Consider the following 12,161-nt stretch of genomic DNA (forward strand, 5'->3'; position numbering starts at 1 on the left):
GCTGCTTGCATGTTTTCCTGTACCTTCCGCTCCACTGTGGGATATCAGGTGCCATGTCAAGTGACGGATACAGAAAGCAAATCAAAAAGGGTCGGATGTATGCGTGTGCGTACCGCTGAGAAGGCGTACAACAAGCAAAACGATTTCACCCGGTCAAAAAAAAAACGCGACACACGCATACATACATATATATATATATATGTATATGCATATAGGAGAAGGGAGAAGGAAGAAGAGGAAGGAGGCCACCACCACCACCACCACAGAGAGGGAGGGTGTGGGAGAAGGGAGAAAGCGAGCGCGATAGTGGGAGGAAGCGAGAAGGCAAGAACCAACACGGCAGACATGCTTGCAAGACAGAAAAGGAAGGCGGACACTGCAAGGAGGCGGTGTGCCAAAGAGGAAAGGAAATACATAAAAGGAGTGTGCTCGAGAGGGACAAGAAACAAAGAGGAGAGGAGAGGAGGGAGGTAGGGACCCATCATGCCGCGTGGAAGACAAGAAACCAAAAGGAAAAACAACGTGGAGAGGCAACACACCAAGAGACGCCTTTGCACATGGACGCGCAGAGGCATCCACAACACTGCCAGCGGATATACCGCACGCACCTCCGAACAAATACATATATATATATATATATGTATATATATATATTGGGAGAACCACAAAAAAAGGCATAAAGAGATGTTCAGTAGAAGCAAGCGAGCCAACACAAAACGAGTAGGACGTGTGGGTGAAGAAGACAGAGATGGCAGAGATGGAGGGCACAGGCGGTCGGGGGGGGGGGCAAGACGTAAAAGAGGCGCCAAACAATAACAAAAAAAAAGACAAGACAGAAACAATACACCTGTCCCGGTTCGAGTGGCATCAAGTGTGAGCCCTGTGTAGAGCGGCGGGAAGGGGAGGGGGACGCCGTGGCAGTTGTTGCTCTACACTTCCTCTTTCCCTTCTGCCTCCTCTATCGTAAATGGTGAAGAGCGTTGTGAAGGCGGGGCAAGGAAGACATGGCGCCTGCAGCCAAACTGACAACCGCCTACCATTTTCAAATGGGGTGCGAGCAGCGACAAGAGCCATATCGTGAGGGAGCACACACACACACACACACGCAGAGGCAGCGCCATCTTCACACCACTACGGCTCCACTATTCGGGGATACCGAGGTAGCCACTGAGGAAAGCAAGCTGATGCGGTGCATCACCTGTGTCGATACGAGTGCCCTCTGCATTGGAAGGCAGACGAAGAGCACAAAACCACTCGCACCGGCTGAGACTTCCACCAAAGCCAACATCATATCAACCAAAGAGAGAGGGAAGAGAGAAGGGGAAAAGGCTTTGTATACGTGCGTGGGTGTGTGTGGGTGTGCAGATCGCCGAGGTGATCGCAGCTCGACGAACGAGAGAACCAAGAAGCGACACATGGAGCGGTGTGTGAGAGGCGGCAGGCGGCAGCGGTGGAGAGCGGAGCAGCAAGAAAAACGCTGGAGACGAGCCGCAGACGGCGGGCCTGAAGACGCGAATCAAGGGAAAGAGAGTGGGGAGAAGGGCGCAGGCACAAACACAACGGCCGCCAGGAAGCCCATCGCACAAAAGAGGGAAGAAGCATAGCAACGAGAAATAAAAGGAGCAGACAATAGGAAAACACCGGTGGCACCATCGTCTGGCACTAGAAGGATGAGGGATTGGCAAAGTGAAGAGACAATATACAAACCAAAACGATAGCGGAGTGCACCCCGACGAGAGAGGTAGAGAAGAGCGCAGCGGTGAGCGAGAGAACGAAACGACAACACAAACAACTCATAATGCGGACAGCTCAACGAACGCACTGCTGCAGCTCAGCGCAACTCATGATCGGCATAGACAACGCGGAATATCGGAAGGGGACCAGAAAACAAACGGAGCTCTCACAAAAAAAAAGCATCAACAACCGAAATGCGGCCGCGATCTCGTATCGGCTCCACGCAAGTGCATCTGCACGTAGCTATGCTTTCTGTGTGTGCGTGTATGTCTGTCTGCCTCTCTGCCTGAACTTGCATCAGGGTTATACGTCATCAATGATTTTCTTAAGGAAAGAGCGCCACTCCCCCTGCTGCGCTCGTGCAACCCGCTGTCGAGTAGATCGGACGCTTGCGGCAGCACCCAAAGCAGATACAGAGAAAAAACACTAGCCGACAACTTCCTCGTGAAGAACCAGGACGCGTACGTCCACTACATCCGCAACACTCCACCACCTACATCACTCACCCTACAATTGCTAGCAGCACATGCAGCACGATTTCTTGCTCTCCATGCGCTGCCGGTGCTCCTCCTCGTGCTCAAGCTCCGCCTTCTCGCTGATGCGCATGAACACCTGCTCAATCGACGTCTGCGACACGCTGTAGTCGCGGATCTGCAGCTTCTCCTTCTGCTGCTCCAGCGCAGTGAACACGCTCGACAGGCGCACAGTGCTCGGCAGCTGGTACGTGAAGCGCCCCGCGCGCACCTCCGTCAGCTTGCTCGACGGGAACTCCTCCTCGAAGAACAGCTCCACGCCAGCCATCACCTCCGGCGACTCGTCCGCCACGCGCACCGCCACCTCGAACCCCGTCCCGTACTTCTGCTTCAGGTGCGTCTTGTCGCCAATGCACCGCAGCGTCCCGTCCACCATGATCGCAACGCGGTGCGCAAGCGCCTCCACCTCCTCCAGGTGGTGCGTCGTCAGCACAACGGAGCAGTTGTCTGCCACCGTCTCGATCGCGTTCCACAGCCCACGCCGCGCAACGGGGTCCATGCCGGCCGACGGCTCGTCGAAGAACACAACGCGTGGACCGCCAATCAGCGACACAGCAACAGACAGCTTGCGCCGGTTGCCGCCGCTCAGCTCATGCGACTTCGTACGCCGGTACTCCGTCAGCCCGCACAGCTTCATCAGCCCACGCACAACGCGGTCGCACGCGCGCGACGAGATCCCGCGCACGCCGGCGTACAGGTACAGGTGCTCCTCCACCGTCAGCAGGTCCAGGCACGCGTCGAACTGCGGGCAGTACCCGATGCACCGCAGCGCCTCGCTGCTCTCCGTCACAATGTCGTTCCCGCATACGTAGGCTCGCCCGCTCGTCGGGTAGAACTCCTGGCATAGGATCGAGATCGTCGTCGTCTTGCCCGCGCCGTTCGTCCCCAGGAACCCAAACACCTCCCCGGGCCTCACGCCCAGCGCAATGTTCCGCACAGCAACCTTCCCGTTCGGGTACTCCTTCCGTAGGTTCAGCACGCGCACAAGGTCGCCCTCGCGCTCGCCGCCCTCCAGCACAGCGCGCCGCTCCGCCGCGACGTCTCCGTCCTCATCCTCGATCACCTCCGCAGCACCGTCCGGGTTGTGGAACAGTCGCTGGCTGCGCTGCCGCCGCCCGGGGTGGTCGATGAACAGCGTGATGAACAGGAACACCGGGATCTCGATCGCCATATACACGCACACCCACCCCACAACGTCCATGTCCCATGTGTTGGTGTCGATGCCGAACGCGCGGGTCGCCTTGAGCATCGCAAGGTTATTGATTGCCTCTCCTACGCAGTAGCTAGGCACAATGCGGAAGATGAAGCGAAGCGCTTTGGCTACCGTATTCGTCGACTCCACCAACGTCAGCGCCGACACCGCCAGTACCAGCAGGAAGCCCACAATGAAGTTGACAAGCATGACGACATTCTGCGCGGTGGAATGATTGTCGAAGGCGAAGCTGAGCACGTATGCCATGAGGATGCCCGACACGCCGTAAAGCAGAAACACCACAAACGTCGCGCCGATGTTGTTCAAGGCTACGTACTCGTCACGGCCGAAAACGAGGAAGACAACGATGACGAGGCACATCGTGACGATGTACGAGCAAAGGTCGAACAAGAAGTTGGATAGCCAGTAGATGTAGAAACTCAGGCCAGAGACGTTCTGCAGGTGCCGCGCCTTGCACTCACGCTCCCTCACAATCCAGCCCACAAACGTCGAAGGAACGAAGGTGAACGGGATCATGATGATCACGGAAATCATCATCGCGTACAGAGATGACTCCACCGCCCGCTGCTGCGATGTTTTGGGGAGAGGTGCCACAACGGTGGTAACACTCACGTTATCTCGGCCAGTTGCCACACGAAGGTGGGCGGCGAAGACATTCGCTGTCTCGATGGCGACCTCATGCAAAGCCGAGGTGTTGTAGAAGACACTGTGGTACAGCTGCCCGCTGCCCGCAGCCGCGCAGGAGACGCCGCCGTAGCGCTCCCTCGCGTGCGTCTGGTACGTCCTGTTCAGCTTCGTCGAGAACGCAGAGGCGTCCGGCGCGTCCGTCCAGATATCCATGTGCGCCTTCGTCGAGAACGGCGTCGTCACGTCCAGCACGCCCTCGCAGTTTGCAAGCGGGATGTCCACCGCCGTCCCGTACACGTCGCTGCTCAGCACCATCGTCGGCGTGCTGAACAGCCTCACCAGCGTCAGCAGCATCGCAAGCAGCACGCACGCGACGGGGCATACGATCTGGAAGAACTGCGTGCGCCGGTCGCGCAGCGCGTTCCACAGCCGCTTCACCATCATCGCGCGGAGCTGCAGCCGTCGCCGCGCCCACCGCCCCTTCTCCATCTCCACGTTCCACACAGCCTCCGTCGCCTCCGCCTTCTCCGCCGCCGCAAGCGCATCCGCGTCGCGCTCCGCATCCGGGCCCTCCGCGATCTTGATGAACACCTCCTCCAGCGTCGTCGCCGACAGCGAGTACGCGTTGATCCCAAGGCCGGGGATGCCCTCCTCCACAGCGCAAAGCAGGTCGGGGAACACAGGCTTCGACGACATCGGCAGCCGGTACGCGACCTCGCCCGCGCCACTGCCAATAGCCTCCGCCGCAGGCACGAGCGTCTGCACCATCTGCTCGATCGGCCCGCGCCGCGCGTGCGGCACGACAGACATCGTCAGCACGAACCCAACGCCAAGCTTCGACTTCAGGAACATGTTCGACCCCGCGCACTGCAGCCGCCCCTTGCTCATGATCGCAACCGTGTCGCCGAGCAGGTCCGCCTCGTCCATGAAGTGCGTCGTCAGCAGAATCGTGTGCCACTTCGCCATCTCCTTCAGCAGCGACCACGTGTGCCGCCGCGCGCCAACGTCCATCCCGGCCGTCGGCTCGTCCAGGATCACAAGCCGGCTCCCGCCAACAAACGCAATCGCAACCGACAGCTTCCGCTTCTGCCCGCCGGACAGCGCCTTCGACATGTAGTGCTCCTTGTCCTCCAGGTCCACCGCGGCAAGCAGCCGCCGGATCGCATCCTCCTTCTCAGACCCCATCAGCCCCTTGATGGCAGCGTAGTAGTCCAGGTGCTCCCGCACCGTCAGCTGTGGCCACAGGATGTTGTGCTGCGGGCACAGCCCGATCTCCTGCCGCACAGCACTCAGTTCGCGCCGCACGGAGTGCCCGTACACGTAGCAGTCGCCGCCGTCAGCCTCCAGCATCCCGGTCATCAGGTTCATCGTCGTCGACTTGCCCGCGCCGTTGTGGCCCAGCAGCACAGAGATCTCGCCCTCGCTCAGCGACCAGCACAGGTTGTCCACCGCAACAAACGCCTTGCCGCCGCGCCTGAACGTCTTGCGCAGCCCGCGGATCCGCACCGCCGCAGCCTCCTCCACCGCAGGGTCCACCGCCTCGAACACGCCGTCCCCCGCGCGCCCGTCCCCCGCGCCGTCGCCGCCGTCGTCGTCGTCGTCGCCCGCGCGGCGCCGGCAGAAGCACCACCGCACGGGGTCCATGATGAAGAACAGCGGGTTCTTCGTCGTCCCCCACTCCTTCGGGACCACGCGGTCGAAGTACATCATCAGCAGCAGGTACACAAAGATGTCCACGAAGAGGAGCACAAACACAACGATCAGCTTCGGGTCGTCGCGGAAGTATGCCAGCGCACTGACTCCGGCGCCGCCACTCATCTCGTGCTCAAAGAGCAGAGAGAAGCCGACAGCAAAAGCGCTCGGGCTCAGGATCATGATGCCCATCTTGGCACCGCCGCTGGCTCTCTCCATCGCAAAGAGCGGTATCGCCATCACGAAGTAGATGAGAGGCGCGATGATGGCCGCCAGCCGGGCCTTGCTGAACACAGCCGCAATCGCGCCGGACAGTGCGATGGTGGACCACGAGAAGAGCAAGAACATGAAGAAGACGTACCCGGGGCTACTTTCGGGCAAGTATGTCAAGCGCAGGAGGACCGTGATGATAATGGACACCACAGTGTACCACACGCCATACACCACGAGCCACGCAAGGTACATGGTCCACTCAGAGAGGCCCATGATGAGCATGGCCTCACGAATGCGCAGCTCCTTCTCCACCACAATCCGCTTCGTCAGCTGCGAAACAGGATACAGGAACCCAAGCACCAAAATCAGCGGCGCCAGGGAGGCGCCAGACGACAAGAAGGAGCTCGTATTGTATGCCTTCGTGGGCATAGCGGTGTAGGTCAGCGGCTTCGTCGTCGGCTTGCCAAGCACACTCGTGGTGTAGTGATTGTACACAAGCGTCTGCAGCGTTGTGTAGCCCGAGAAGATGTACGGCGAGTTGGTCGACATGTCGAGCCCGCCAAGGTACCCGCTGAGAATGCTGTCCGACGTCGCTGGCAGGGCCGATGAGTTGACCATGATCTTCACATTGAACGTGTCGGCCGTGTAGCTGTTCAGCTCCACAACGCCCCACGTCGGCGGGTCGTCGTGCGTCAACGACAGTATGTGTGACGTAGCGTCCGCTGCCGTCGCAAATGTGCCGCCGTACGCGTTGTCAAACAGCTTGGACTGGGTCCGCATGTACGACACCAGCGACTCCACCTCCGGCGTGCGCGGCGCAAAGTACAGCAGACCGCCGTGGGAGAACGGCGTTGATGCTCGAAGCGACTGGTCCATCGCCACCCACTGACACGCGATGAGTGTGTCCAGGGGAAGTATTGGCGATGTCGTGAGTGGCAGAGCGCCGAGGAGCTGTGCTACCACGGTTTTGAGAGGCGGGTCGTAGCAGAAGCCAGTCGGGATGCCGCGGCCGTGGGGGCAGTAATATCGTTTTCCCTCCAGGCACGGCGTTAAACCAGCGATCCCGCTCGCCAAGGACGCGTTGTAGCACAGGGAGCTGCTGATGTTGGCGGCTGCTTGAAGCACTGCCAATGGCCCCAGACTGTTATAGTAGTCGGAATCGTCGGCAGACGCTGTGCCGTAGAGGGCCCAGAGCAAGATGGAGCCACCGAGGAAGAAAATGGGAATGAAGAACTCGCACAGCGTCGAGCACCACTCTCGCTTCATCAGCATTAACACGCGTAGGATGGTGTGCCCGAGTTGCTGACAGCATCCACTGTGGCGGCCGTAGGCGGACAAGCTCTCATCAGAATACACGTTGTAGATAGAAGACTGACGGCGAGGGTATAAGCTGTAGTCATACGAGCCGTAATCGCTGGCGCCGTGGCTGCGGGTGCCTGTCGAGGCTCTCGCATACGATACTTGGGACCTCTCCTCTCTGGTACACTCACTGGACGACCTGCGTTTTCTGCGTGGCTGCTGCCGCTGTTTGAGCGAGATGCGAGAACTGCGGCTCTCTGTGTCAAGCATTATGAGTTCCATATCGCTGCTGTAGGCATCGTCTTTTACTTCGCTGGGAACCCCCGCATTTAACGTGCGCTGTGGCTGAATGTGAGCGCACTGAGCGGCGGCGAGGTACGCCGGCACTGCATATGGAGGTGCTGGCGCGGTGGACAGGTCTTCGTCGTGCAAGACAAAGGTGGAGGCATCGTGAAACATGTCATCCAAATCGACCAGCGGGGAAGCCGGCCGATGCACCGGCGAAGTCGGGAAGGCAGGCAAATACGCGTTGCACGCATGGGCATGCGACGATGGAGCCAGTGGGTTTGTAGGTGGACGCATCGTGCTCTCTGTGGACGGCGGGAAGTCGAGGCGAAAGAAGGGGAAACGTCCAGCGCAGCCGATAGGGAGGCTAAGGCAATCTGGCACACAAACTTCTGCGGTCGGAGAGGGGAGGGCGCAGACAGCGAAGAGGAGGGAGCGGCCCCGGGTAAGTGTAAGGGCGCGACGGCTACGCAACGCTCACCGCACAACGATGGCAGGCAAAGCAGAAAAGAAAAAAAAAGGGGGAGGCACCGTCGCTCGAGTCCGCACAAGGAAAGCAGGCAGCAAGGGGTGACAGAAAAGAGGGCGTGTGCCGAGACTTGTGGGCCGGTGCCTGCACGCACGCACGCACGCACACGTAAAGCGCACCTGCAAAGGCGCAAAGCGGCACGTGTGCGTGGGCCGAAGAAAAAGAGCGCGACACAAGTTCGACAAAGGCACAAAAAAAAATAATAATACTAATGTTCCACGGTGCCAGCGTGTCTTGCAGAAGCAGTGATGTTGCGAGCCTTCACCGCAGACCACGTGCACGAGGAAGCGAAATCGGCTTGACACGCTGCCCTCCACGTATTGTCACGTCGTTGACTGCACACTCGCACGCAAAGAGTCGCCGCCCCGAGCAAGACCAGCAAACACAAGAGCACACACAAGACAGAGGGTGAGAGAGGACACACACGCACACACACCTGCGCCGACAAGCGAGTCTCCAACTAACGAACTATCTCGAAAAAAAGGGGGAAGAGAATATGGTGAGCGGGGTGGTGGCAACAATACCAAGAAGCGTAGAGGAGGCGTCAACAATCACTAGCAAGGGGAGAGAAGCACAAAGGCATACGAAGCGGTGGCGGGTTTGACACGCGCGCACGCCGTGAGGCAATACAGAGGTCAAGTGAGCCAAAGGGAACGCAAGAAAAACGTATACATAGAGGGGTGGTGATAACCGGTTAAAATATGGCGCTCAGAAGAGACAACGAGCAAGGTGAGACAAACAACGACGACAACGAAAACCCAAAGAGAAAGGCACAACTTCCCCACACACAAGCACACGCAATACACTCGTAGGCGAGAGCGCGGAGAGGAGGGGAAAGAGGCGGGGCGCAAAGCAGAGCACTGTACACATAGAGACTTACTTTGAATACAGAAATGCAGATAACACCTGCACCCAATGAGACGTCGCAATATGGGAGAAGAGGTGGGGGAAGGAGGAGAACGAGCACCGTTGCAGGATGAGAAGCGTGGGCGGATACTGAGAATACACACACACACAGGCACAGATAGAAACGAAACGTCGGAGAGACCAAAACCACGCGAGCCCAGCCCCACTTCGAGGAAGACGAATACAAAAAGATTATATGTGTATATGCGTATAAAGGATGGAGAAGACAGGGAGACGCTCGAGGCAGAGAGATTGGACAGTGGAGGGTGTTGTCACGGATGAGCAGTGCTGATTCGTTCGTCTTCTTCGCTGCTTTTTTTTGTCTTGCTTTCAGGGCCGCGAAAACACAAAAGGCCCTTCGCGCGTGCAACGTTACGTGCCTCGTCACTGTCCTCGTTGTCTGTCCGCGCCTGCGTGTTTGGTGAAGGACGGTGGAGGGAGCGGGGTGCCTTTGCGTCCTATAACGTGTCCGCGGTGAGGAAGTCGGCGTCGGTGTGACCGTGAGCGAGGCTAGTGGAGCGCGTGCAATTAAATGCACCTCTCCTTGATAGCGTAGGTGGGGAGGGGGGGGGGCTACTTCGTTGAGGCAAGGAAGTTCGTCGAATTCGCTGCAGCAGCGGAGTCTGTAGGGGTGATGGACGCACGGATAAGACATAAAAACGGACACGTCAGTGAAGCGACAATGTTGTTGTGAGGAGAGGTGCACCGAGGACGACTTGTGTGAATCGCGATCCGTTACACGCCCGCCTTTGTTCTTTGTGTGTGTCGTTGAGAACCACAGTGCGTTTAGTGCATGTTGCGTGCAGGTGAGGGCGTGCACAGTGTTCAACGGGTTAGAACGCGTGCAGGGGAGATGAGCAGTACGAGCAATGGCAAAAAAAAGGAGGCAGACACATGCGACAAGCAGACACGAAGCGCTGACAGGGGGGGGCAATAAAGAAGAAGCCCTTTCCATTTGGGAACATCCCCAGCAATCTGTGTTCCTTTCGGCCTCGACACTGCGCATCAGCTGTTGAAATAGAGCTCAGGTACATCTTTTTCTTTTCTCGATACGCACACATCCCCCGGATGATGGAGACGGAAGCACTCCTCAGTGCGTGGTGCCGCAGGGCCCAGTACACACCCCGCTCTCTATCTGTGTGTGTGTGTGTGTTTGGGAAAGCGATCCAGCCCCCCCTCCCCAACCCCTGCCAAGTGCCCCAGCCACCTCGGGTGGTGGCAGGGCCCCGCACCGACAACGTAGGGGAGGTCAGAGCGATGTATCGCTGCGGATGTCGCTGGTGAGGTTGTGGAGGGCGTGGCGTCGGAGCGGCGTGCGACGGCGGACACCTTTGTGCCACCCACGTGATGGGGGCGGGGCAGAGTGCCAGCGTGGCTCGAACACATCTCCCCTACCCCCTCCCGGTCCCTCACTCTGCCCAGCGGTGCAGGGAGTCTGCGCCACTGCCAAGGAGGGCGCGGCAGGTGGCGACCGGCGCAGTGGGTGCGGCTGTGTAGAGCTTTGGACGGAGGCCGTACCCAGATGACTGGGTCGGCGCAGTGCTGTACCGCGTATGCCTACCGCTGCTTCGCGCCAGGCCATGTGGGCCGGTGTGACGGGGCCGGCTGGAGTGGAGTGGAGTGGAGTGCAGCTCGCGTTGCACGGGCAGAGGAAGGGGCGCACGCTGAAACGAGACTTCTCCACGCGCAAAAGGGGGCATCGTCGATCTGGCACCCGTGAGCATCAGAAGTGTCTGCAACACTCTCGGCACGGCGCTAGTTGCTTTTGTTTTCCTTCGTTCGTTGGGCTGGCCTCGGTATTGTGTCGGTGCAGAGACGGGCTTGAGGGCATCTCGACGGATCAGCGTCCATCTCCACGTTACTCCCGCACTCTTCACCAGTACCGAAGTAGCTCTGCGAGGCTTGCGTATCGTCCTAGCGCACACGATGCATGACGAGGACGGCTGAGGGTACATCGATGCGATCGTAGGTCCAGCCCTTCTGCTGCTCCGCCCGCTGGCGGCGCTCCTCGTCGGCGGTGACGCCGGCAAGCGTGTGCGTCAGCAAACTCGCGATCGGCAGCGCAGGCGTCGCCGTTGCCTGAGATGCAGACGCAGGAAACGACTCAGCGGCGGCACGCGCCAGTTCAGGAGACTTTGCCGCGTCGCTCATAATTGGGGAGGTGTTCAAAGGAAGCGCTGCCGGTGACACAGCGATGCCTGCCGTCTTGGCACTGAGGTGCACAACGGCACGATTCGTGACGGATACGCCTTCGCCAGTCACCTCAGTCCACTGCCCCTCGAAAAGCATTTCATGTGGGGTGCCGCCGTTCAGCAAGAGCCGCGGAGCATCCGTCTCTAGCGTCCCTGGTATAAAGACCGCGGCTTCCGGGGCGAAGGCGACGTCGGCAGTATCGTGCGTCGAGGTGACCGGAGGCGCGCCACTACGGAAAGTGGTGTCTGATAACGCACTTGCAAGACTTGCCGAAGCCTTGGCAGCATCGTCGGATGTGGCGGGCTGCAGGTCTCGAGTACGCTCGCACACGCGTACGTGTCGGAAGAAGTCAAAGCAGGGAAAGCGCACGAGCACCGCATGTGTCTCCTCCACCTCGCAGGTTTCCTCAATGACGGACTCGTGAAGCGGCAGTCCGACATCGGCACCCTTGAGCAGCCGGCGCGGTTTGTGCTCTGTACTCGTCGCAGCACTGCGGCGGTCGCTGGGCCCTACGCGGCTACCTCCCACCTCTGCCTCCTTGTCCTCTTCTCGCCCGCGCTTCATCGAATGTGAGTAAGGAACTCCGCAGAAGAAAAGCTGGGAGAGTAGGAAGCGCGTAGGCGAGCCTGTGGCCCCGCAGGTGGGTGAGGGGGGTTGTGGATGGTGTGTGCCACGAAACACGTGCGCACTGTCCGTAGGGAGGCAAGAAAGAGGCGGCGTAAAAACAAAGAGGAAGTCGTCGCCGCCTGCCCTCCCTCGCCCGCCGTATCTTGTAGAGAAGCGGTTGTCGCACACGGGCCGATCGAGCCTGCGTGGCGATGCGACCCTGGACGTGAGGCGGTGGCTCTTCGTCTCCCAAGTGAGCAAAGAAGGCGGTAGATAGACAGAGTGTCAGCGAGTTATCGATGCATGCAGTGTAGCGGTCCGCAAACGCGTC

The 12,161-nt window shown here is 59.3% G+C and overlaps 2 protein-coding genes across 2 annotated transcripts; both read right to left on the reverse strand.

Annotated features, from left to right (window-relative positions):
• Nucleotides 1–2,250: 2,250 nt before the first annotated feature.
• On the reverse strand, nt 2,251–7,893 carry ABCA9 (putative ATP-binding cassette protein subfamily A,member 9; the record flags this gene model as incomplete). Its single annotated transcript, XM_003721856.1, has 1 exon — nt 2,251–7,893. One exon carries the CDS (start codon nt 7,891–7,893, stop codon nt 2,251–2,253), a length of 5,643 nt encoding a protein of 1,880 aa, XP_003721904.1.
• A 3,052-nt stretch (nt 7,894–10,945) lies between these two features.
• LMJF_27_0990 (conserved hypothetical protein) lies at nt 10,946–11,788 on the reverse strand (the record flags this gene model as incomplete). Its single annotated transcript, XM_003721857.1, has 1 exon — nt 10,946–11,788. The coding sequence occupies one exon, from the start codon at nt 11,786–11,788 to the stop codon at nt 10,946–10,948; it is 843 nt and encodes a 280-aa protein (XP_003721905.1).
• Nucleotides 11,789–12,161: the final 373 nt, after the last annotated feature.

This window comes from Leishmania major, chromosome 27 (assembly GCF_000002725.2).
Source record: "Leishmania major strain Friedlin complete genome, chromosome 27".
NCBI lineage: Eukaryota > Euglenozoa > Kinetoplastea > Trypanosomatida > Trypanosomatidae > Leishmania > Leishmania major.